Genomic DNA, 27,271 nt, shown 5'->3' on the forward strand with positions numbered 1-27,271 from the left:
GGGGCAATTTGGACTTTCATCTATAAAAACAAATGGAAAGATTAAAGAGTCGATTAAAATAAAACTTAAGGACCTTATAATAATATGATGGACCTACTAGTATGTTAAGTAAAAACATAAGGACTTTATAATTATTTACCCTTTTCATTATACATAAATTACATACATGGTGTACAACCTTTATCCATAATCACACTTTAGTGTACAACCAAAATTTTATCACACTAAACTGTATAACCTTTTAATGACCTCCCACTAAAGTGTACAACCGGTAATTTTGACCGGTCAACGCCCGGTCAACGCGCCACCTCATCACTTTTAACCTCCTAACAAATAAAAGTGGATCCCATCTAATATTAGATTACTAATTTACCCTTAATTATATTTTCCTATATTTTTTTATTTTTCTTTCAAATTAACTCTATCTTTTCTCTCTCCTAAATTCTTTCCCCTATCTGTCTCTCTTCCGCCTCCCCACTACCAGCCATTTGTGCTTAAAAAATAACCTCCCTATAAATATTCTTTCTCTCCCTCTCCTGCTCTGCTCTACTGGACATTCTTTAATTAATGAAATGATTAAACCTCCCTAAAAATACCCTCTCTTATCTCTCACATATTCGCAGTCACTCATTCTATTCTATTCAACATCATTCATCTCTTCTCTCCTCTCTATTCTCTACTTTCCAAAAATGGCCAGCATTGAGGTAACAGTCTCTTATCTTGCATATTATTTTCATTTTGATTTCACAACATTAATACTATTTTCATCTTGCTCAATAATTCCTTCTTTTTAATCAAACCAGTTATCCTTATAAAATTTATCATTTCATTGTTTTCATGGATACTGAGGAAACAACACCGGAAGTGGAGGCTCCAACCCCTGTTCCTAAGCCAGTAGCTGAACAACCGGAAGAAGTGGCCGCCGATGTTCCAGCTTCCGCATAACCAGAACCTGTAGTTGAAGAGGAAACCAAGAAGGATGAAGAACAAGTAGAAGAAGAAAAAGTTGTAGAAGAAGAAGCAAAAAACACAGAGGCTGAAGAGTCCACAAAACCAGCGAAAGAGACCCCGGAGGAGGTGAAACCGGCTGAACCAGTTGCCGAGGAAGAAGTTAAGGAAGAGACCACCACAGAGCCACCGACGGAAGAAGAGAAACCAGCTGAAGTAGTAGAGGTGGCGGAGGCAGTCACCACTGAAGTTCCAGTTGAGAAGACTGAGGAGTGAATTAAGTAATTTTTTATACATGAAAAATGGTGGAGGGGAACTGTTGAGGAAGGTTATTTTTTTTAGCAGAAATGGCTGGTAGTGGGAGGCGGGAGAGAGAGAGATAGGGGAGAGAATTTAGGAGAGAGAGAAGATGGATTTAATGTGAAATAAAAATAAAAAATAAAAGAAAATATAATTAAGGGTAAATTAGTCGTCTAATATTAGGTGAGATCCACTTTTATTTGTTAGGAGGTTAAAAGTGATGAGGTGGTGCGTTGACCAGACGTTGACCGGTCAAAATTACCGGTTGTACACTTTAGTGGGAGGCCACTAAAAGGTTATACAGTTTAGTGTGACAAAATTTTGGTTGTACACCAAAATGTGATTATGGGTAAAGGTTGTACACCACGTATGTAATTTACCCACAAAAAAAAATAACACCTTCACATTTTAGCTTTGTTCATTAACTACTTTTCCCTTTTATCTTCTTCAAAATTACCATGCTAATTCATCTTTTATTTACATATGGAAACTAGTACATATTCTTCTTAATATACATTACACATGGTAGTCCAAAAATTGTCCATCCTATTACCCTAGGTGTCGTTCAACATCAACGAAAACAACGATGACGAATCTGATCCATACCTCAACTACACCTATCGCATCACTTACATATATAGAGATACAAAATGACACAACCACTCGTTTGATCAACAAAGGGTTACTTGTGCTTTTTTGACAAATTCCTTAAAAAAGCTTGCTTTAAGGTCTTAAAATCCCTTTAAAGACTTTATAGTTTTGAAATTTGTGAGTTATTAACTCTCCAAACTGGAACACCAGTTAATGACCCGTTACCGCAATATCATGAATTGTTTCATTATCTGTAAGAATGCTTTGAAGAACATCAGATACCTCGTTGATAAATTTGATCAATTTCAGACACTATTATAACATGCAATCATTTTTTTCTTTATTTTGCACCAATTGCATATCAATTTGTTCTAAAAAAAGGATATAATGTTTTTTGTAATTTAATAATAAAATTGGAGATTAATATTTATAAATTCGGTGAATTTTTTGAAATTTTTTTTGTCTAATTTGTACAAAAGACAGTATATTTTTAATATTTTTTTCTTATTTTTTTCACATCCCAACATATGTTTGTGATTTGTTACTGATAAAATAACGCATGTGTGAAGTGTAGATGACAAGATTCATGACCGAGAAGACAGTTTGATGAATTATTTCTCAAATTGACCCAATTTATCAATGTTAGGAGTAAAACTGCTTTTGGCTTCCAACATTAGGGATAAAATTGCACCATTTTAGACGTTAGGGGTAAAATTGCTCCTGACCCAAAACGTTAGGGGTATTTTTGCACTTTGACCATTTGTTTTGGACTAAATTTTTTTAAGGGATGAGAGGGGGGGGGGCAAATGCCCCCTTTGACCCTCCTGCATCCGCCACTGTCCATGCCTACTAGTTTACCAACTTGAAAAAAAAGATAACAAGCATATAAAAAATTACAGTTGGAATATATAATATATCTAAGGTAACGATTATTGTTATCATTATTATTATTATTATTTATTGAGGTATTGATACTGAACAGTGATAAGCCCATCGAAGTTGGATGTCATGCGCTGGGAATGGTCCCCTTTATAAGCTCTGATGATCAAGTCACTAAGAGTAATCAGTCTTAGAGAGATAATATGGAGAAAGGTAGAGAGAAAGTGAAGGCCATTTTCCTTGGTTATATGTGGCCTTTATATAGGATTTGGATCATATAATTAAAGTTTATAATCCCCTTGGGCTATGATTAATCTAGAAGTCAGGTCCTTAACAAGATGGTTTGATTTGGTCATATGGGTTGGACCTCGCCTGGTTATTAGTGTTGCGTGGTTGGGTTGAAACAACTTCATTTATCGGATAGATCCGAAGTGTGCGAAATTGGGCTCACAGATCAAATGCCTTATAAAGTAGTCCCCTCTTTGGGCACGTTCATCGAGTCATTCATATGAGTTTATCGAATCAGGCTCTTTTGGATGGAGAGTGATAAACGGGAGTCTCGACTCCTTTAGTGAGGAGAATTCGAGGCGCTTTGATCATTTTGGTCAATAGTATTGAGGACATCAATGTAAGGGAAACATATCTCCTCCCCATAGGGATAATCAAAGGGTTATGTTACATTTATGGATGTGTGCATATGTGTATCAATCCCTTCTTAAATAATAGAAAAAGGGGCAACGTCTTGAAGAATGATGATGATGATTATGACTCTTAATCTTCACAGGTTATGTATAAATACTTGGTCACAAATTTTTCTAGAATTTTTTTTTTCACAAAAGGATGGCTAAAAATTTCCTTTGCTCTCGTCTTCCTCTATCTGGGTTTTGTCGCCTAAGAGTTGGTGGTCATTTTTTCTTTAGTAACTCGTGGACACAATTTTTCTGATTGTAGCACTGTGAACTCTTGCCAAAATGAGAGGTCATTCTCTACCTCCCATTTTGAGTATTATGTTATCTTGTATCTCTTCTTTTATTTGGCAAAGTTTTTTTGTTTTTTTATTTTTTTTTTTGCCTTGGAAACCCATTTGAAGTATGAAGCGCTTAGGGGTCACAATCTGCCTTCAAGGGTGGTATCATCCGAGATTCTATGATATATATTTAGAAAGAAAGAGTAGTTGTAAAGCAAAATGACATTTCAAGACCAAAAAAGTTTAGATCCCAAAATACTTACCAAAATACCAAATCTATTATCTTAATCCCTTGCACGGGGTGTTTTTTAGCAAATGCATTCATTTAATGTTACGTGTATGTATTAAATATTTGCTCTATTCAAACAATCATGTATATATAAATTGGAAAAAAAATATTATTTGAAACTAAAACTATAGTAGTGTATTCAAATTATATTATAGCTCCATAGAAGTAGACAAATCTTCATGTTATGGTCTTTTATTACGTTCTTATTTTCATTGGATTATTTAATGTGTGAGAGTAAATGATTTCAATATTTTATTGAGTAGGAAATTTAGTTATTTGTTCTAATTAAGAATGTAAATCAATTAGTGATGACCTCCATATAAACATGTACTAAGATAATAAAGGAGGGGAGTTTATTGCCATTGATAATTTCTTTTTATTTCCAAACTTTCAGCATTTATATAGAATCAAGAAATGCTCAATGCCCCCACTTAATAACATTTTCTTAAAAAAATTAATTACAAATTAGGCTATTCATACAATATAATGAGTTCTTACTGAGAGAAGCATACAAATGTGATATTCTTTTATAGAATTCAAGGTCATACCAGACGGTATCAAAATTGCAGTAGTGAAAAGCTGAGATACAACTTTGCTAATAGGAGTTATTGTAGCTCTAGTGGTTTATGCATTGGAAACTATAACATATAACATCCACATCTCATTTCCAATATCTTTACTTCATATCATAAGAAAGAAATAAAAATACATCGGAAATGAAATGAAATGAAAACACAAGTTAATGACATGACAATTTTAGTTCATTGGAGCAATTATTGTACCTAATAAAAAATTATTTTCACAGTCAAAGTTGTAAACCATAAGAAAAATTACATTCCAAATGTTCCAAGAACAATAATCATATACAACCATATGCATCAAAATCTCTCTTTTTTTTCTGTAGAAAATCAACACTCACCCGTATATTTTTGTTCAACACTCGTCTATGAGAAAAAACTTCACTAAAGACCATAAAAGAACATAAAAAGATCCACATGTTCCATGTAAAAGGTATCCAATCATATTAAAGTTCAAGCATTTTATGTGTATGTGTTCACTTAAATCAAGGAAAAATTACAAAACTAGGTTAAATGGAAGGTCCATTTACATATTTAACCCATTTACTCAACCTACTACATATCTAGACTGATTTTGTGTGACTTTCCCATAATACCCCTAACCTTTCCTGTAACACCCTAGCCGTATAAGTAATATAAGTTATTTTTAACAATATCTCATAGTCATAGTCATTCAAAGCATACATAAACACATACATATATATAACCATTTACAGTACAGACTTTATTTATGATTACATATATTACAGACTATGTTTGTATTTCACCCAAACTTCAAATATTCTACATGCTGGGAATGAGAGGAGAGAGCGCGAGATGGAACACAATCAACCAACCTTTCATCCATGCTATCTACAATATCTGAACCTTCTAGAAACTCTTGTTCATCTACTTCATCAACCAACTGAAAAATTTAGCGATTTATATGAGTCGCCACTCAATGAATATAAACACTCAATGAATTACAAATCACATACACATACACACGTACAGATTCATGCATATGCAAATGATAAGTCTTTTATTAATTTTGTTGCATTTACACGTTATCCCGATTTTACTCTCTATTTGAATCTATCATGGGGTGAATGACATGTAAGATGTAAAATTATTTCTAAATTCGCTAATTAATATCGTGTAATGCATGTGTCTAAATATCATGAATGCACAAGATTGAGATGTTACATTTCCACTTCCCCAAACGTGAACAGTCTCTCCCCTTTTCTCCTTGGTTGCGCGAAACGGTTGGCAGCTCCTCCATTAATGATTCCAAGACTTTTGATTTTCCTATCTTCCTTTAAATTGCACGAAATCTGCACCATTTCTCCAAATCACAATGTATTTCTCTTTTTTCTCTCTTCATCTTTTGATTCTGCAACTTCCTAATCCTAGAAAACGAAGCCATGGTTCTTCATCTTCCATTTCCTGCTCGTTTCTTGGTTTCTTTCTTCTTGTGACCGTCGAAGAAATTGTGATTCTACGTTATTTTCATCATTTTTCCCAGTTTATCATATTAGGTTCATCAAAAAATGTAAGTATATACTGTTTTTCTGCGTTTTTTCCATAAATCCACTTAGCATATGTGGTTTTCGCGAAGTCTGTGGGGAGAAATTTATCGATTTCACTTCGCGAAACGATGATTACGCGAAGTTTGCGAGGTAATTCGATAAATTTCTCTCGCAGACTTCGTGAAATCATTGTTTTGCGAAGTCAGAGCGTCACATTTCTCCTCGCAGACTCTACGAAATCATCATTTCGCGAAGTTAGAGTGTCACATTCCTCCTCGTAGACGTTGCGAAATCATTGTTTCGCTAAGTAAAATCACCCTCTTCCTTGCATATTTATGTTCGTATACTTAGCGAATTATCGTTTCGCGAAACCAAATCTTCTTTTTTTCTGACTAACACGATTAAATTTTTCTAAAGGTGGTTGAATACATAACATTCATTCCTGGAAGCCGGTATGTTAGGGTGCCATGAGAGACATCCATTCCAAAAGGCATGAAATTCTAACCATCAGGGGTGAATATGAGTCTACACCGTGGGACACGTCCATCCCTCAGTGGTTAATAAGAGCCTATGTGTCGTGAGATTTCCATCCATCGTTCCTGAATAAGAGCCTATGTATAATGAAATGACAATCTTGTTCTGTACCGTGAGACACATCCATCCATCGGTAGTGAATAGGAGCCTATGTATTATGAAGTGATTTGTTAGGGGTTTATTGTGGCAATCTTGTTGTAAATTTTGATAATATTATGATTTTAATGTTAGAATCCGTTGTTGTTTGGCATTTTTTGTTATATACCACTTCACAAATTAGCTTCAAAACACATCCAGGCTTCACATATGCTAATTAAATTCATCAACTAAACCAAACATTAGCTTCACATGCTTCACATATGCTAATTAAACTCATCAAGTAACCCCAAACATTAGCTTCGCAGGCTTCGCATAAGATCGAATCTGCGAAGTCAGATGGGAGGGAGATAGACGCGCGTAAATATTGAGGGTATTATGAGAAAGTCACACAAAAACAGTCTAGATATGTAGTAGGTTGAGTAAATGGGTTAAATATGTAAATGACCCTTTCATTTGACCTATTTTTGTAATTTACCTTTAAATCAAACCATAAACCTAGTAGTTGACATGAACTGTGACCGACATCTTATCCTCCAAATCCCTCTTTGCAAGTCTTCTATAGAAACCGATCTGAATTTTAGGCTTCGACATAGTAATCTCCACGTAAAACAAGCTTATAATAAGAAAAACAGAAGTTGAAAACTTTTAACATAAAGTGGTGAAAAAAACAAGGAAGATTGGATTTCTTTAAAGTCATTTGATGAGTTAGGGCATGCCCTAAATTTGTTAGAATCAAACCAGGAGTTGATTAAAATCACATTCTAACTATATGAAAACTATTATATTATAACTAGTTATGCATTCTTTTTTACATGAAATTTTATTTTACAACATGAGACAAAAAGATGGACAACTTCTTTCAACATCATTAACATAAATTATGTGATGACCAGGATTCACTAGGCCGATTTGCAAGAATCGAAATTGGAGGAATTCATTGGTTGTACTCTACCATTTTAAAATTAATTATATGGATTTTAGGCTCATTATGTATAACCTCTCAACTCATAGTGATAACAACTCATGGTGATAGCTGTCGTGTAAGCAAACTTCAAATATAGCATACGAAGTTGAACATATTTGATTTCTTTGTTGATATGTCCTTGAGGATTTTGTAGATTTTACTTCGTAAAAACTAAAGTCTACCAATAAAATCTTTTAATGCGTAATTATAAACTTGCTGGATTGGTTTCCACTGACTAAAACCCTTTTCTCCAAATCATCCATGAAACATTTCGTAGCCTCTATATCAACATGAGAGAATGTTCAAATGTATCCAAATATAGAATGTTTCATATATTAAGTAGCATGCATTATCACACCTAACTATTACGGAAGAGTGAGAAGACGAAAAGGAAACATGAAAACTCTAATACTCTTTTCAATTTATGTATGATTAATTTATTAACTACTATTTTGATTTCATTTTGTAACTACTTTTTGTTTTTTAATTTTAAATATGAAATAAAAAGTATATTAAAAAAATTGAAAATAACTATTTTTAAAAAAATAATCAATTAATACTTAATTTATCATCTGTTGATTGGATTTTCGATTTTTGACGTATCAACTATTCTTATATATCGCTTTATCCAAAAATATCTGGTACATATCAGTAATATCAAACATTAAATAACTAATATCAAACCACAATCATTAATATTTTTATTTTATGTCTTTATTATTGATTTATATTTAAATGAGTAATTTATTAATTTTGATGGATACTAAAAAAAAATTGTGTTAAGGTAGGATTTTGATTATCCACTCAACTTCGAGAATTTATTGTTTTGTAATATTGATGAGTATTTGCACCTTATTTACAAATTTAATAGTTGGAATTTAATTAAATATTTATTAAATAAAAAAATAAAATCCAACTTTGTGATATTCCAAATAAGTGGTTAAATGTACCATTGGTCATTGAATCTATATGATTGTCTCAAAATGGCCACTTAACTTCAATTTGTCTCAATAAAATCACATAACTTTGAGTTTTATCTCAATTAAGCAACTCTAGCAATTTCAGTGTTTAAAAAGTATCGAAATGATGACGTAGGTGACGCGTCAACACGAGTCAACTCAGATCTCTAACCGAAATGACACATAACATCCCCGTATGTGTCATCTTGGCTATCACGTGTCGATTATTTTTATGAAAAAAAGACATAAAACTTAGTTTTTTTTCATAAAAATAATTGATATGTGACTGTTACATTTTGTTTTAGTTAGAGATCTGAGTTAACTCATGCTGACGAGTCACCTATATCATTATTTCGGTGCTTTTTCAGTACTGAAATCGCTAGAGTGATCTAATTGAAATAAAACTCAAAATTGAGTGATTTTATTGAAACAAATTGAAGTTGAGTGAACATTTTGAGACAACTGTATAAGTTCAGTGACCAATGTTGCATTTAACCCTCCAAATAAGCCAAGTACTTCTATACGGTGGAGGGGTGCAAGGGTATCCCTAGTCAGTCGGCGAAACAAGATTCGAACAAAAGAGTCAAAGAAACCGATCACCGCAGCCAAATCAATATGGCGCCGGAGCCGGAAGATGAGATCAAGGACGAGAAGAACCCTCGCCCTCTCGACGAAGATGATATTGCTCTGCTCAAAACTTATGTAATCTCTCTTTCTTTCTGTTATTTATTTCTACTGGTTACCAACCCTATTACCTCTTTCTTTCCTCATATGATCTTCCGATTCGGTTTATCCATTAATTGTTGCTGCTTTCATTTGGATGCTCTCCGAGCTAAGAATTTGAATTGTGTTTTGAAATTCTTATCTCTAATTGAGTAATATTGTCTTTGAGAGTGAGGTCAAAATGTTCGTTTTTGGTCATTTCATAGTTGGTACAGGGTAATCCTTGATTTTAGATGCATCTAATATTCTTACCTTTTTCGTTTTTAAATATAATTTTTAGTAAATTTTTTTATTCAAAGAAAACTGTATGTAACTTCAAACAAATGTAATTGCGTGTGCAGGGTTTAGGACCATATTCCACAAGCATTAAGAAAGCTGAGAAGGAAATTAAAGAAATGGCTAAGAAAGTCAATGATTTATGTGGTATGCTTCTGCTTTCTGCTCTTCATTTAATTGTAATTCATATTCAACCAATAACTGTGGGACTATCGAGGTAAAAATTTAAGCTTTAGGAAGTTATGAAAGCTCTAAATGCTCAAGTTTTATTTGCTGTTTTTTCTTGTTTAATTGCTTAAGGCTCCTCTAACCACTTGTTTCAAATGACTGCCGATAATTTTGAGTGGGTATTGGCTTCCATTGCTTCTTAACAAATAAATGTGATGGTGCCATGAGAACAAGTATACTACATGCCTAAGCTTTTATGTGAAAATTTTCATGTCATACATTCATATGTTGGTATAATTATATCTATGCAAGCAATTTACTGGGTGAGAGTCACGCATACCTTTTTTGGACAAGGAACAATTTACTGGATTTGTATTTTCATATAGCATTTGTCTTTTTCATTTTTTATGTATGGTAACTGTTAAGAGTATATGCTGCAACTCGCAACCCTTGCCACATTGTGGAACTTGAAATAATTGATCAATTTTCATGACTTTTTGCTGTTATTCTTTAAGTTCTTATGCTTTCAACATCTTCTACAAAGATCTCTGAGAGGTAATGACTAAGATGTTTGTGTAGTATCTGCTCCTCGATTTGGACTTATTTTAAACTGGAACTGTAAAAGCAATGGAGAAAGTTTCTGTACAAGTTGATGATTAGATGAGTATCTTTTCTCCCAGCCTCCCTCACTTTCGGATTCATCACCCCTTCTTTATATCTCTTTCAAGAAAGATCTATTAGTCATTTCATTTATATGATGTTCTTCATGTGGTTATTAGATGACTTTGAATGATGCTTGGGAGCCATTTATAATTACTTGTATGATTTGCTCAGTTTTGTTGTCCCTGACTCATTGTTTATGATGAGCTCTTGCTTTTATATTAACCTGGAACGTACTTTTAAACCCTCTGAATTCCATGCAAGTAGGATCATTGCATTTGATTTCCAGTCCAAGGGAATAAATTTCCAGAGCAATTTGATACCGTTGTTGCAATCTATATTCTACAAAACCTGGCTAAAATGTGCTTGCATGGTTTAATTGTTAATACTTTTTTTTTGTTCTTTTTGTAATACTTCTTTACATTGTAAAAGGTATCAAGGAATCAGACACTGGTTTGGCTGCACCCAGCCAGTGGGACCTTGTTTCTGACAAACAGATGATGCAGGAGGAGCAACCTCTTCAGGTGTTTATATACCAAAGGAAATTTATTATATAGTTGTATCATGCTTTCCAGAGTTGCTGACTTCTTATTCTACCAGGTTGCAAGGTGTACGAAAATAATAAGTCCGAACACAGAAGATGCCAAATATGTAATAAATGTCAAACAAATTGCAAAGGTATCCTTTCAATCCTCGTGATAATGAGATATACAGCACTCTCCATCTTTACATTAAAGAGGGAGGTGTGGGTGATGGTTTGAACTTTAACTTTGTCTTGCACACTCTGATCCTGTTGCATGGTAGTACTTTGTATTCTGAGAAACTATTTGTTACTATCTATTTCTACCTCATGCTTTTTTTTTTTTTTTTTGTGCAGTTTGTTGTTGGGCTGGGCGACAAGGTCTCCCCAACTGATATAGAAGAAGGCATGCGTGTCGGGTAGGTCTCCTTTATATTTTATGTATATGTCGTAGATTGAAAATTTGATTTATTGCTGATGCTTCAGATCATATTTTATACTGGTTAAACATTCTATTGGATTGTCCAATGCATGATTTCTGTGTCCTTTTTCTTGCAGAGTTGATCGTAATAAATATCAGATTCAGATTCCTTTGCCTCCAAAGATTGATCCTAGTGTTACCATGATGACAGTGGAGGAGAAACCAGATGTCACATATAATGATGTTGGTGGATGTAAGGAGCAGATTGACAAGATGCGAGAAGTGTGTCAAGCTCCCTCTCTTATTTGTTTTTCTCATTTCTTTGATTAAAATTATTACTTTGCTATCTTTAATTTTATTTTATGTAGTAGGTTTTAAAAGCTTTCAAATGCATGTGCAGACTCTAATTTATGAGCTCGTAATAGGTTGTTGAACTGCCCATGCTTCACCCTGAGAAATTTGTGAAGCTTGGTATTGATCCTCCTAAAGGTGTTCTCTGCTATGGCCCTCCTGGAACTGGTAAAACACTTTTAGCCAGAGCTGTGGCTAATAGAACTGATGCTTGCTTCATTCGGGTAATTGGAAGTGAGCTTGTTCAGAAATATGTCGGCGAGGGAGCTAGGATGGTTCGCGAGTTATTTCAGGTAAAAACTTTCCAGACTTTTATCAGTTAGTTCATACATTCTTTTATCATCTTTCATAATTGGATATTTTCCTTCTTTGACTTACAGATGGCGCGTTCAAAAAAGGCATGCATTATATTTTTTGATGAAGTTGATGCCATAGGTGGTGCACGTTTTGATGATGGTGTTGGTGGAGATAATGAGGTTCAGAGAACAATGCTTGAAATTGTGAATCAGCTTGATGGTTTTGATGCCCGTGGAAACATTAAAGTTCTTATGGCAACAAACAGGTTAAAATTTGCATTATGCAAGACTTAGTTTCGCAATAGTCAATGCCAATGGTCTGAGCATGCACCACCAACTGCTTTTTGCTCTATTTTTTTCCCTTTTCATGCATATATCCGATCTTGGTTGTTACAATTAGGGGTGTTAACAAGCCAAATTGAGGCTTGTTAATGTCTGGACTCGAGCCGAGCTTTTATCGGGCTTTGACTTGTTAGTGTTCGACTCGAGCCGAGCTTTGACCAAGCATGACCGAGCTTTTATTGAGATTTGACTTGTTAATGTCTCGACTCGAGCCAAGCTTTGACCAAGCATGACCGAGCTTTTATCGAGCTTTGACCGAGCATGACCGAGATTTTATCGAGCTTTGACTAGATTCATCATTCATACATAAAATAAGTAGCATAGGATAAAAAAAAAATCTATAATATAGTCCACACAGTAGAGAGATACAGAACTTGTGGAGGGGGAAACAAATTAGTCTTATAGGGTTTGTATTTTGAACTTGTCATTCCTAATTTTCGGACTAGCCCAAACCCCAAAGCAGCCATTGAATGCTTTTTTTTAGGTGTTGTGAGTTGCGGCTAGTTGAGAGTTAGAGTCTAGGACTAATTACTAATTTTCTTGCTTTCACCATGGGCATTAATTATTATTTTTTTGAATTAAAAATTAAAAATATATATAGTAATTAAAAAATAATTGAGCGTATTCGCGAGCTTTCAAGCCAAAATTAAGGAAGTTGCTCGTTAATTTCTCAAGCCAATCCTGAGCTCGAGCTGAGTCCTATCAAGCCGAACACTGAGTTTTGACCGAGCTGAGGTCGAATGGTTTGCGAGCTACCTTGGCTCATTAATACTCCTAGTTACAATCCATAATTCGTAATTTCTAGTGCAGTGTTTTTGTCTCGTCTTTACTATATGACATTCTGCTGCATCTTCAAATCTTTCAAACAACTGATCTAATGCATTTTGATTACTTATTACTTCCCTTTTGAAACTTATTCGGTGACTTTACTTTGGCCTCATAAGTTTCTCAAAACATTGTGACATGTGAATTCTCTTTCAGGCCCGACACTTTAGACCCAGCACTACTGCGTCCAGGACGGCTAGATAGGAAGGTCGAGTTTGGGCTTCCAGATTTGGAAAGTAGAACTCAAATATTTAAGATTCATACTCGAACAATGAACTGTGAAAGGGAAATCAGATTTGAGCTTTTGGCTCGACTTTGTCCTAATTCAACTGGTAATAACAACAATAGAAATACCACTGCTCCAATGTCATTTGGCATTTAATGTTTTGGAAGCTTTTCTGATGACTTTCCATTTCAGGAGCTGATATTAGGAGTGTCTGCACAGAAGCTGGAATGTATGCAATTCGGGCACGGAGGAAGACGGTAACAGAGAAAGACTTTCTTGATGCTGTTAATAAAGTTATTAAAGGATATCAAAAGTTCAGCGCGACTCCAAAATACATGGTGTACAATTGAGTAATTCTGCTGGAGATTATGAATTTGGCCAAGTGGTTATCTGTAATGATGAATGGTTTTTCTTTCAGTAGCCACTTACACAGTTGTATGCAGGTGTCAAATTGTTCAAAGCCTAGTTAACATTTTGTTGGGTTTTCATGATAACAATAGCTTCTTGACTCCCTTCGTAGTTGAATGTATCTTTGATTATTTTTGTGCTCTTTTCAGCTTGATATTTAATCTGTGTATTTTTATATACATAATAAGATTACTCATAAATTAACTGTTAGAAAGTTTGACATTTGATATTTATTTTTGGCAAAAAGCATCTTGAGGTCCCTGATCTTTCATTGTTTGGTGCATTAAGCTCTCGATCTTTCATTTAGACACATTGAGTCCCTAATCTTTCATTGTTTGGTGCATTAAGCCCCCGATCTTTCATTTCGACACATTGAGTCTCTAATCTTTCATTGTTTGGTGCATTAAGCCCCGATCTTTCATTTAGATACATTGAGCCATTGATCTTTCATATATGGGTGTATTAGGTCATTTCGGAAATCAATTCATATATAGGTGTATTAAGGGTCTGTTTGATTCAACTGTTAGCTAATAGATGTTGGTTGTTTGCGGTTGTAATAAGCTGTTTGTTATTAGCTGTTTGTATAAAGGCGATGGTTGAATTGGGTTTTTGGAGGACTTAATGGTACACGACTTTAAGTTTAATCGGCATTTAATCCATTTAGAATCATACAGGAGTGTTTATGTGATCTGTAGAAATATATTACTCGCTTTGTTCCATTATATCACATCTATACCTTTGTTTCTGCCATTTTTGTTGATGTTTCTATTGTTCCATTATATCACATATTTTTCTTTGTTTCTACATCTGTTCCTTTGTTTCTGTTTTTTTTGGACTTCAAAGTCACTTGTCGACAATAATTAGATAAATTATAAAAAATGAATTAAATTACTCGTTTTAAAAAGATTTAAAATTGTTAAATTCACAAATTGAAATCTAATTAGTTAGAAACTAGGAAGCACTGATATGGGTATTCATACTGGTGAGGAAAATGACACTTTTCAAAAAAATATGATACGAATGTGTCCGAAATATATATATTTATCCATCACTAATTCGTAAAAAATAAATATTTAATACTTTTAAACTATTAAAAAAGGGATCATTGCTATATTCTCTATTAAATTTTGATTTTTTTATGAGGATTTTATTTTAATTTTGTGTATCACCAAAATATTAGTAAAAAATAACCCTATATTAATTAATTTGAAATCTATGTCCTAAAGTGTCCTAAGTGCTCCCATGTGTCCCACTAAAAAAGGAAAGAAAAAATAAATGACTTATTTTGCAGTGTTGGGTCCGTGTAGCCGAATGTAGTGGAGAGAAGAGATTAGTTTAGTTTCTCCAAGATGCACTAGATCTGTTTCTCGGATACATTAACCTGTCGGTGCTTTCTAGGTTATAAATAATAGATTTAATATATTTTCTAAAAACCTGATAAATTACATATGTGGTGTACAACTTTTAATTTTGCACACTAAAATGTACAAACTTCAGGTGACCTTCCACTAAAGTGTACATCCGGTAATTGTAACCGGTCAACTCAAAATCAACGTGCCACATCATCATTTTCATCCCAACCATTATAAAAAAGTGGAGCCTAGAAATTATAAAAATACCGTTTACCCTTATATAATTACTAAAATACCATTGTCTTTTTCTTTCCTCTAATTTTTCTCATCTTTCTCTTTCCCTTTCTCTCCCTAAATCTTCTCTCTCTAACTCATCTCTGTGAGTCTATCTCCTCTCTCTCCTCGCACCATTTTCTGCAAAAAAAAAAAAAAAAAAAAATATCAAACTCCCAAATCAGTAAAATAATATATATATATATGGGGAGGGGAGGCTTCCAAATCGAATGCTTCATTCATGGTGAAGGACCTCCAACACAAATTAGCTCAACCTTGGGGTTTAGCTAACATTTATTCTCCTGCAAAAATAAAATAAAATGTAATATACACAGTTGCATTGTAATTTTATGATTATTAATAAATTTAGTCTTTGCAATGATCATTTATGGTCGAAATCAGATGGTATGTAACCAGCTTATCTTCAATGCTGCTTGTAGTTCGCGTAAAGAAAATGGTTTTAGATCAACAGTACACCAATACTACTGGTAAAGCCTTCGTCTATGCAGTTTAAATTAAATGTTGACGCATCTGTTATTAGAAATAATTTGGGTTGGTTTAGAGTTGAAGGGGTTTTCCAGCTAAGGGAGGGTGAAGCTCTTGGAATCAGGGAAGCTTTCAGGGTCTGGATAGTATGGAAATTGAATCGGATGTGGTTTCTCATATTCATAACCCAAGTTTTGTTTCAGTTTGTGCTACTCTAATTGAGGATTGTGAATTAATTTCCGAACATTAGAATTAGAGGGTCCAAATCAAAGGCATTATTTTACTGATTTGGGTGTTTGATTCTTTGCAGAAAATGGTGCGAGGAGAGAGAGAGGAGAAACACTTAGAGAGAAGTTAGAGATAGAAGATTTAGAGAGAGAAAGGGAAAAAGAAAGATGGAGAAAAATTGGAAGAAGATAATGGCATTTTAGTAATTATATAAAGGCAAAGGGTATTTTTATAATTTCATAAGGAGTGGGCCCCACTTTTTATAATGGGCAGGATGAAAATGATGATGTGGCATGTTGACTTTGGGTTGACCAGTCACAATTACCGGCTGTACACTTTAGTGTGCAAAATTAAAAGTTGTACACCAAAGTGTGAAAACATGTAAAGGTTGTATACCACGTATGTAATTTACCAAAAAACCTAAAGATAAAACTAAATTTGAAAAAAAGAAATAACCTTTATTGAAATCTGAAGAAGAAAAATAGAATTTGGATTTTGCTTAAATATATTAATGAAATAGGAAAAAAATCTACTGTCCCAACTTCCCTATCCCCTTCTATGTGCCCCTTTTATTTTTTGACATGTGTTCTTTTACTCCTAATCAGCTTAATAATTTCTAACATTTGTTAACTATGAGTTAACTCTAATTTAGTTAAAACTATTATTAACTTGCTGATGACCAAGATTCAACTTCTCGATCTTCCTCTTTCAACCTCTATTTTTAGATTAACAAACTTTTTTTTGGAAGAAAGATTAACATACTTCTTCCTCTTCCAATTTCTTTTTCTTCCAATAACGATTTCCTTCTCTTCCAATTTTGCCTATATTAACTCCTTTCAATGTCTTTCAAAGCAAAATTAGCTTTCCCCTTTTCCATGGAAATGGACTCCAGTTTTTTTTATTCTTTTATATTTTAAACTAACTGATTCGTATGACGGTGTTTCTCAAGTGATTAAATCCCCATAAAAAAAACTCCCATTTTGTTTTCTTTTGTACTAGTTGTGTGAGTTTTTGGTTGGAAGATATAGAGAGTTGCAGTAGCAGGTATTGAAAGAAGTTTTTTTTTTTGTAGACTCAAGGAATTGAATGATGAAGAGGCATTCCTCGATTTAAAGATGAACTATGGAATTATTTTAGTACACTTCCTACTGGGTAATCTATAATTGAAACCGTATTGTTGTAATATGATTCATATAACAATGTCATAAAAAACAATTTGGATTTTGGAGGAGAGTTAATGGAGGATAACTTTTTTAAACTTTTATCTATTTTTATTTCAATTAATATCAAATCACAGCTAGATTACCATTTGCTTATCTTTAGTTATTGGAAAGGAGATTGAATTGAATTAACAGGATTCCTAATTTTTTCTTTTTCAGTTATTTTCTTCTGCAATGGTTTCTTACTTTCCAAACATGAAAGTATTTCATATTCTACTTCTTCATTCTTCAATCTTCTCTAAGAAATTGATCCTGCAAACTGATATTTGACTGATAACAAGTTTGTGAACAAGGATGCTAGATTTTGGTTCATCTAATTGTTGCTCCTTGTGTAAGTAGATTCAGACATTGATTCCTGGCTGACATTTGATATCTTTGACATGCTTATTAGAATATCAGGTATAGAAGATGATGACTTGTTGATCATGTCCTATGTTGATGAGATTCCAAGTGCCCACATAATAAATGAGGTTGGCTTGGTTTTTCTCAACAAATTTGAGTCATTTCTTGTGTCTGAATTAAATTTTCCACCATTAGAGCCATAAAATGAAACATATAATTTTTTTAATAACTATTACTAGTGTTGTATCATTATCATAATATATATAGAATAAGATATTAGGACTCTGTTAACTATTCTATAACTTGTATTTTGATGTGGTGATGAAAATGGAGTGAGCTTAAAGTGGTGGGTTTCATCATTACTATTGCCGAAAACAATCCAGGAAGCTGTGTGTTATTAAGGCCATTTTGAGACCACCATATGCATATGCATATGCTCGCCCTTATGACCTTGTAGGAGCTCCATTTTTCAAAGACGGGACGGTTGCTGTGATGATTGGAGCCAACCCTGAAATGGACAAGGAATGTCCTTTCCCGGAGCAGATTCTAAAGAAGAAGAACAAGAAGAAAGTAGAGGGGGAAAATGAGGACTCGCCTTAACATTCGGCCCTGGCATTACTTTTGAAGCATCCTTATTCGTAGCCTTTGATCTGTTCCATGATCACTTGTATCTATTGCTCTCATTTTTTTCCTCTTTAGTTACATGATTCTGTCATGGCCAAAGTTGTTATCTTGCTTTGATTTTGCCTGAATTTTTTTTCTGAACAATGCAAAAAATAAAGCCAACAGTTTCTTCTGCTTCTCTTCTTCTCGTGTCTATTCTTTTTTTTTATTTAATATTTAATTTGTACTTTGGTTTGTTCTTATAAAATTTTGGTAGATTTCAATTGATTACTTATTGAATTTAGTTTGATTATAAGCGAAATTTGCAGATAAATCAACATTTCTTTTATAGAATGGATTATTTTTATTGGTGTTGCAAGTGTTAAATACATCTTATGCCTATATTTCCTTTTTGATTTTAGAATTTCAGAGTTGGATTTGGAGACCAAGCTGGGCTATATCCCTGCTTGAAACACTTAAGCCGCTTGTTACCTGTTCTGATATGTAGTCTTGGGTCTAAGATCTTTGGCTTTGTTCTTCACTGTTAGTCTTATTTTCTTGAATGACGAGTGGCTGTGTAGTGTAGGGATTATGGCATAAAAAAATGGCATTCTAAGATACCCGAGTTAACACCATAGTACGATTAAAAAATTGTTATAACTTCATTTAAGGAATCACTTCCCATTTTTCAAAAACTAGTTTCAGATTTTTCAATCTCAAAATTTATCCATTTTCCTAAGGAATGGTTCATTTCCCATTCTATTAACTGCAACTAAAGTTCATTAAATCCATTCCAAATCCTAAATGGAAAATCTAGCAAATCATAATGAGAAAATAACTCAAAATTCATCTCTCCATTTCAATGATAAGACCAATGTTTCCATTTCAAGTCACAAGAAAAACAAAAACATTTAATCATAAAAGTGCATCTAAGTCATAAAAATGTATTAAAAAAATCCAAATAAGCTGAAACATATGTGTGCTGCATTTTTTTTAGGAGTAAGAAGTGTTATTAAGCACAAAAAAAAAACAAATAACTACAAGTAATAAAGAACTCGGGCTATCAAGCCCACAAACAGAAAAAAAAAAACAACAAAAACATATACCCAATTATGCCACAACAAATTGCAAACATTCTCTTCCCTAATCAAACACAATTTCACATTGGAGAATATGAATCCTAAAGTTTGCTGCATTATTGTTGGAATTATACTATTTGAAGTAATGTATTGACATCCCACCTAATTCAACAGCATATTTCGACCTATAATTTGGGTCAGCAATCCAGAACAATGGCACATAAATTCCACCTTCCATAAGCAAATTAGAAGAAACATAGAATGAAATTGGAATGTATTATAATAAGAAGAGAAAGAAAATTAGAAGAGAAAGATCAATTAATGGAAGAGGGATTTTGCTGATGAAATGTATACAGAAAGAGAAAGACATGGAAGGGTGAAGGATGATGTACAGATCAATTCACGATGTTGCAGAGACGATTGTAAAGAGAGAAAGAGGAAGACGTGAAAGATTAGGACTTCAAATGAAGGAAGTTAACTAAATTAGAGTTAACTCATGATTAACAAAGGTTAGAAATTATTAAGCTGATTAGGAGTAAGATGACACATGTCAACAAATAAAAGGGAGACAGAGAAGGAGATAGGGAAGCTGGGACAGCAGATTTTTTTCCTCAATAAATAGAGTAATTAAAAGGAAAGGCTAATTATTCTTAAAAGAAAAAAAAAAGGTAAATTTCAAATAAAACTCCCGTAGTTTATTAATTTTTAGACAAAGGACTATGATTTACTTTTTGTCAAAACGAGTATTGAGGTTTTCAACTTTAGCAAAATAAGAACTTTTCGATTGATACTATAAAAATCACCATTGACGACTTCAAAAATGACATATTTTAAGAACTACTAATATTCTAAGCAACTTTAATTCTTCAACTTTTTTATTTTAAGATTATTTAAATGATGTTTAATAAAGAGAGAGAAAGTTAATGTTTAGAGAGAGAAAGTTCCAAGAAAGATGATTTTCGAAAATCGAAAATGTAGTTCCATAGTAAATATGATATTGAACAACTTTAATTCTTGAAAATTTTCATTTTTAGATCGTTAAAGATGGTTTTAATAGCATTAATTCAAAATGTCATTGTTTTATTAAAAGTGCGAAACCTCAATCCTCGTTTTGACAAAAAGTAAACCATAATCCTTTATCTGAAAATTAGTAAAACCACATGAGTTTTATTTGAAATTTGCCCAAAATAAAAATAAAAAAAGGGAAGCTAATGTTCTAGACCATGGTATTTAATTCATTAGGAACCATTTAAGAGTATGGACAGATCTATGAGCTGTGATAATGCACTAATTAGCTAGGGACCTAACATATTTAAGAAAACTCCGATTTCTAAACTTTTATTCCACGATTTTGCATTTACAAATATAATAGGTAAAACGAAAGAATTGGGGTAATCAAACTTACACTAATTATAACAACCCAAATTTAATCAGATTTCTTCACAAATGACATTAACAATGCAATGCTAGCTCAACTCAACATTAAAACATTTTAACAGTATCAAAGCCTTCTAATTCTATCATGTATTTTGAACCAAATCAAAGTTCAAGCAAAGAATATCTATGTTCATTAAACTTCACGATTCGCCCTGTAATTAACATCATCATCATATTCAGAACCAGCAATCATTAGTATTGCTCCGCTTTTACGACATGTACTCGTTATCTTGGTTGTCACCACCAGGTCGCGATGTTCCCTGATCAGTTCCAACTGTTCTCTTGCTCATGTTTGCTCGCTGCACTAATCGAACCAATGCCTCTACAACTTCTGACATTGGTGGTCGGAACTCGGGCTCCGGCTGCAAATACATAGTCAGAATGAGTATAATTGGGACGATGAACAGTGCAACCGTTCTCTCCCCTATCCTAAACTTGGTGCAATTGAATAAGATTGTGGAATAACGAATAATCCCACATTATATGTTACCTGGACGCAAAGAGCAATAACGTCAGCGAAACGGGACAGAGACTTGACAGGGTAGAGTCCATTGAGATCTGAATCAACCATTTCCGCTAGAGCATCGATGTCATGAAGCTGTGGTGTGGCCCATCGAACTAGAGATTGCTCGGACCTTGGCCTTGAGCTGTAAAATGATTCAAATGGTAGGATCAGTGACTACTTACATTACATTTCTTACCAAGATATGCTGTTGTCGTACATCAATATCTCACCTCTCAAATGGTTTTCGTCCGGTGAGAAGTTCTAACATGACGACTCCAAAACTGTAAACATCACTCTTGAGAGTATATTGACCAGACATGGCTACCTCAGGTGCACTATATCCAGATGACGCATCACGGTTCAACACCTGCAATATTCGAAAAGAAACAAAAACGTTACAGCATTGGATCTAGATAGGTAAATCTGCAAATGCAAAGATCTTTACCTCATCTGCATTTGGAAGAAAACATGCAAGACCCGAGTCTGAGAGGTGTGGATTAAGCTCTGTATCGAGTAGTATGTTTGCTGACTTGATATTTTTATGAATAATAGATGGCGAGCATACTTCGTGCAAATACCTGAGAAAACCCTTGTTAAGTCGAAAGCTATCTTGAAAAAAAAGGTTTATGTTAATGAACTTTTTTTTCCGAACTTACTCTAGTGCGCGGGCGGTCCCTAAAGCTATCTTGACACGAGAATTCCAAATCAACGGCTTGTTGGACTCATCTGGGAGATGTAGGTAATCATGAAGTGATCCATTTCTATGGAACTCGTATACTAGCAGGTGCTGCCCGTGCTCTGAACAATAGCCCGCGAGTTCAGTCACATTTGGGTGATGCAACTCGGAGATTTTTGAAACCATCTCTACAAAATCATCGGACATGTCAACAGGAAGAGTTGACGAATCTATCTTCTTCACAGCAAGAACCTATATTATAATCGAACAAAAGAACAAACAGGTCAACATAAAACCAGGAAAAGCTTTGAAACTTTTAAATTGAAATATTCAAGTGGAGTTACGGGTGAGAAAGCATACCCTCCCATCATCGAAATGAGCTCGATAAACACGTCCAAAAGATCCCTCACCGAGTAGATGCTCAATACTGAAGCTGCCAGTAGCTATCTGCAGGTCTGCTATTGAATACGATGTCACATCTATAGGAGCTGCAACAGGTTTCTTCTTGACAACAACAACCGGCATCTTTGGAGACTCAGCCTCATCGAAAGATTTATGCCGGTCACTAGGTGGGGGTCTAAGATTAAACGAAGCTGTGGTATCAAATGTCTTAGTGGCAGCGGTGGAGGAAGTTTGTACAGATTTCATTTCTGCAATACAGTCAAAAATGGGAAAAAAGAAGTCAAAATGAAAGATCAATGCAGGCGATCAATAACGGTGCTCGGTTGGATGTGAGATTAGAAAAACAGGCTACCTTTGACTTCATTTGATGTAAGAGGAGCAAATGGCTCGTTATCGAGCTTTTCTATATCTGGGGATCGCTTCTTGGATCTTCTTTTAACAATAAAGAATGCTACTACAGCCGCAACCACCAAGATAGAAATGATTATTCCAGCTATACCACCGCCCCCTATTCCTGATTTTTTGCTTCCACCGTCATCACTACCACTAGATGGGCTTTTGCCACCACCAGAACTATGACCTGGGTTTCTGCGGGCTGGAGGAGTACCAGGTGGAGGCGGGGGTGCAGGGCCTGAGCTCCAACTGTTACCATCCTTCCTGTGATGCAGATTATCGTTCAATTTGTAAAAAGTTTCTATATTTGAAGAAAAAAAAAAACGCTATCGAACGATTCTGGTCTTGTATCATGCTTACAGTATATTAATTCCCTTCAACTGTTCAGGAACCCAGCCAGTAAAACGATTGTTTGCAACGTTCCTGGAAAATGCAAGCGCAAACATATTGAAGGCTGAACGGCTTATCACGGTTTAACTTCTAGAAAGTTAATATGATGGTGAGTAATAAATGTAAGCGCTACGGTAATTAACTACTCACAGATCTTTAAGAGGGAGATTAGCAAGAACGTCAATAGTCCCCGTGAATTGGTTGTTCTGCAAATACCTATGAAACAAGAAATTGGCAAATTTAGCAAAAGTATACAAGACATAGACATACTCTAATACGGTAATTCAGAATCTTACAACGCAGTCAAGCTTGAAAGGTTGCGAAAACTGTCCGGTAGGTTATTCGGAAGTTGGTTAAAAGAAATATCCCTGTAGTAGTAGTAGTACAGTGTATGTTATTGATGCTCGTCATTCAATTCCAAAACGCAACTTAATGTGCTTACTATAGTTTATACTCGAGAAAAAACGACACAGCCACTTTAAAAATACATAAAGAACAGAAGATATTTTGAAGTGTGTAAGAATGTCTCACAATGTAGAGAGCGAAGGCAGTTTGTAAAACAAACCATCATTCAATTGATTAAGCTGATTGTGACCGAGGTTCCTACGATGAAGGACAAACAAAAAAGTTATTACATTTTCGAGCAATGAATGAGTAACATTATAGAGTATCTCGACTTCACTCACAAATTCGTAAGCTTTGTCATTGCAGAAATAGAATACGGAATCTCTCCAGTAAATTGATTATTAGCAAGATTTCTGCGTAAAAAAATCATATTATATGAATGATCAAAGAATCATAAACAAATAAATAAACTAAACAATTAGTTTCGAGTTTTGACGAGAAGCATACAATTGTGTCAAGTTTGGAGGAAGTGCATAAGGTATACCACCTGCAAGAGTATTGCTACTCATGTCTCTGCAGAAAGTATAGCGGGTCAGTTTCTCGAATCATACTGATACTCAAATGATAAGTATACAATAAGAAAACTGATCTTACAGGTTCGTTAATGCTGTCAGGCTTTGGAGCGACCAACCCATTGATCCAGAAAGTGAAAGTCCGGATAATTTACTGACAAAAAAAAGAAAAAAGAAAAAACAACCTTAAGATTATATGTATATATGCATATATACATACAGCGTATAAAAAAACCAAGGATGCCAAGAAGGATCACATTTCAGTAACTCGCGAGCCTGAGCAAGTGACGCCTTTCCAGGATTCTCCACATGGATCACCGCCATTTGCAGTCCATTGAGCCAGTTGGCCAGGTGAATTTAGACTGCTAAACATAGTTCTTAATGCAGAAGCTGCACATCAAAAGGTAAATATACATTATACATCAGTTAATAGCGAAACAGCCATCAATCGTAGTTTTCTTAATTTCAATGTATACTCCGAAATGAAAATTATAACCACTAAAACAGCATCCACACGCATAATCAGTTCATTTCATGATAATGCTTTTCAATCTAATTAACTTAATAGCAAAAGCCATTTGAAGCAGAACGTGGAAAGAAGATTGACAATCCACATTGTGCGCTCCCAGTAAACATATGGAGATTCAGATGGTCAAGGAAAGCTAATTTTTCTATTTCCTTGGACATTTGGTATAAGAGGATTAGTCTAGAAACGAACCATTTAGAATATAGATTTGGTTTGTTCAGTAGAACGGTTGCCTTTCATGCGAAACATATAGAAACTATCATTATAAAATAGAAAAAGTGGATTTGAGCATCGTTTTCCGCCTAAAAATTATATATAAAAGCAATCTCTAATCACAAAGACTTGTACTTCTGTTATAGTTATTAAAAGTGGATAGCAAACGAAAGAACAGAACAAGTTAACACTTATAGGGACCAACGAATACATTTCACCACATTGTAGCATTTGAAAGCAAAGTTTAGAACTTCTGAAAGATACAACGCAACTCTTTTTGAAACTGAAAAGAAAAGGGCTCCTTGAAAGTTTTCTCTTTAAGTTGGCTATGGTGAGAGAAAGTATTCACTTGTGTGTCTTATATCTCTCTCCTGAATGAGCGAATTATAAACATCCCGTCCCTTGACCTTCCATTTCTGTACTTTTCATCTCCCTAAGCTTCTTTTACCCCTCAAACCAAAGAAGTGTCCTTTACTTATTTAGAAGTCAGAAACAGGCAAGAGCTAAGGATGGTTCAGTTAAAAATCAAGCAATAATGAAATCTACAATCAACGCAGGCGAGCAATCAGTCCAGATTTCACTAAATCCTGAATCAGGTACAAATTTGTCAATAGCAGAAAAACTATTAATCGGGTCCCTACCGTACCCTTAGTTTGATGTGCAATTCTAAGTTAAACAATTGGCTTCAATCCAACAAATTCTCTTAGGTAGAATCTGCAAAGTAACAAAGAACCCACAAAGTCTTTGATCCTCAATAATCACTTGAACCCACATTTATCACAAACTAAAAGTCTGTTTGATTCAGCTATTTGTTGTTCGGTGTTGTTGATTCGCTGATTCTCCATCCGAAATAGCTCTCTTCAGCCCGGTTCATCAATCCTAATCAAATACTTCCATTCTACTGTTTTGGAGTAAAAATAAATTACAAAAAGGAGAACCAAACAGGCACTAATTATCAAACCCCAGTTAACCATATCCATCTCAATCACATAATCATCAATCAGGTAGTTTAATGGCAATGGGAGCAACATCTCTCTCTCTCTCTCTCTTTCTCTCTCTCTCTCTCTCTCTCATACACAAACAGCCACACAATTTTGGTTTTAAGTGATAAACATTCATCAGTACTCCCAAAAACTGAAATCCCCCAAATTGTTTTGTCCAGTGCCGATAAATTCATGTTTACATTCACTACTACCGTCTCAAATCGAAGATTCCGGCAAAGCCAGAAGCTTTTATCACAACCCAGAACTGATTATCGGAGTTGTATAATCACTTTGCACTGAGAAAATAAAGGAGGAGAGAGAAAGCAGTTAATCTGCAAATGAATCTAGCAAAAACAGGTTCTTTCTTTCTTTTTTTATGGTCACAACCAGTCCAAAGAAAGTAGTGATGAAGAAGCCACCAGAAACAAAAGAAGAAAAAGAAATGCAGATGTGGCAACTATCAGCACATGCAAATCTAAGCAAGAAAACTCAGAAAAAACCATTAAAAATTAGTAGAAAGAGAGGAAGAGAGAGTAAAAAAAAAAAAAAACTAACCATCATTTGGATCTGTGTCACCATTGATGCATCTAGAAATGCAGATTAGAAGTATCAGAAAACCCCCAAATTTTCCCCAAATCTCCATTATCATCATCATCAGCTCAAGCTCTCTCCTTTTGGTCTAATGACCAGCAACCCTGTTCGTATTATTTTCTTTTATTAATCTTTATAATAAAAAAGATTCATTTTTTATTCACCATTTAGCACCACCGTACCTCTATTTCTTTTCTCTCTCTCTAACCTCCAAGTCCAACTTGAAGCTGGCAGGCACGATTAGCCAGAAGAATCCAAAGCCACAAAAAAAAATACCCTTTCTCTCAATTTTTATTTATTTTATTATCACATTCATTCTCACCCCCTTCTCTCTCTTACTCCAATTCTTGTTTTATCTCCCTTGGTTTCTGTACAAAACAACAGAAAAGAAATTAAAATAAAAACAAAAATGGTAATGTAGAAATACACACCACTGTTTTGGTAGGTGTATCTGCTACCCATGTAGACATAACTCTCACTCTCTCTCCTCTCTTTTTTTTAGCTTAAAGTATTGAAAACCTAGATTAATGGGGTTTTCTTGGTCAAGCAGCATTCAAACAAGGACTTAGATTAATGGGGTTTTCTTGGTTTTCCAAGATTCCTATTTTTTTACATTGGTAGATAAAGATTCTGGTTGAATGAATGAATGAAAAAAGAGCTATCATTAGTAATTAAAATGTCACTGTCAATTTGGCCATACTTAAGGGGCAAGGTCACGAGAATTCAAATCCGTGTTGGAGTAAATTGAAAAGTTTTCCTTTTTCTTTTAGGTTGGAAGGGAAGAAAGAAAGTTGTGATTTTGGGATTGATTTTTTAGTTTAAG

At 34.3% G+C, this 27,271-nt stretch overlaps 2 protein-coding genes across 2 annotated transcripts; one reads left to right on the top strand and one right to left on the bottom strand.

Annotated features, from left to right (window-relative positions):
- The first annotated feature begins 9,152 nt into the window (after positions 1 to 9,152).
- LOC136223221 (26S proteasome regulatory subunit 7A) lies at positions 9,153 to 14,054 on the top strand. The gene is made up of 10 exons (XM_066011112.1): positions 9,153 to 9,318; positions 9,681 to 9,762; positions 10,876 to 10,967; positions 11,044 to 11,121; positions 11,321 to 11,382; positions 11,522 to 11,666; positions 11,810 to 12,028; positions 12,116 to 12,297; positions 13,355 to 13,530; positions 13,617 to 14,054. Exons 1-10 carry the CDS (start codon positions 9,232 to 9,234, stop codon positions 13,772 to 13,774), a joined length of 1,281 nt encoding a protein of 426 aa, XP_065867184.1. The 5' UTR covers positions 9,153 to 9,231; the 3' UTR covers positions 13,775 to 14,054.
- Positions 14,055 to 20,724: 6,670 nt separating this feature from the next.
- Positions 20,725 to 27,040, bottom strand: LOC136223222 (protein STRUBBELIG-RECEPTOR FAMILY 6). Its single transcript, XM_066011113.1, has 17 exons — positions 26,631 to 27,040; positions 26,413 to 26,552; positions 24,393 to 24,525; positions 24,218 to 24,289; positions 24,071 to 24,136; positions 23,905 to 23,976; positions 23,750 to 23,821; positions 23,515 to 23,586; positions 23,369 to 23,434; positions 23,189 to 23,251; positions 22,788 to 23,092; positions 22,394 to 22,683; positions 22,014 to 22,285; positions 21,803 to 21,935; positions 21,588 to 21,724; positions 21,343 to 21,499; positions 20,725 to 21,214 (listed from the first exon to the last, which is right to left on the bottom strand). The coding sequence occupies exons 2-17, from the start codon at positions 26,510 to 26,512 to the stop codon at positions 21,062 to 21,064; spliced, it is 2,163 nt and encodes a 720-aa protein (XP_065867185.1). The 5' UTR covers positions 26,513 to 26,552; positions 26,631 to 27,040; the 3' UTR covers positions 20,725 to 21,061.
- Between the last annotated feature and the right edge of the window lie 231 nt (positions 27,041 to 27,271).

This window comes from Euphorbia lathyris, chromosome 3, assembly GCF_963576675.1.
Source record: "Euphorbia lathyris chromosome 3, ddEupLath1.1, whole genome shotgun sequence".
Taxonomy (NCBI): Eukaryota; Viridiplantae; Streptophyta; class Magnoliopsida; order Malpighiales; family Euphorbiaceae; genus Euphorbia; species Euphorbia lathyris.

Coding starts and splice junctions, on each gene's coding strand:
- LOC136223221 (XM_066011112.1), top strand. CDS start 9,232: ATGGCGCCGGAGCCGGAAGATGAGATCAAGGACGAGAAGAACCCTCGC. Junction 11,122..11,320: donor ATGTCAAACAAATTGCAAAG/GTATCCTTTCAA, acceptor TTTTTTGTGCAG/TTTGTTGTTGGGCTGGGCGA. Junction 11,667..11,809: donor AGATTGACAAGATGCGAGAA/GTGTGTCAAGCT, acceptor AGCTCGTAATAG/GTTGTTGAACTGCCCATGCT.
- LOC136223222 (XM_066011113.1), bottom strand. CDS start 26,512: ATGATGATGATAATGGAGATTTGGGGAAAATTTGGGGGTTTTCTGATA. Junction 24,290..24,392: donor GGCTCGCGAGTTACTGAAAT/GTGATCCTTCTT, acceptor TTTTTTTGTCAG/TAAATTATCCGGACTTTCAC. Junction 22,684..22,787: donor TACATCAAATGAAGTCAAAG/GTAGCCTGTTTT, acceptor ACTGTATTGCAG/AAATGAAATCTGTACAAACT.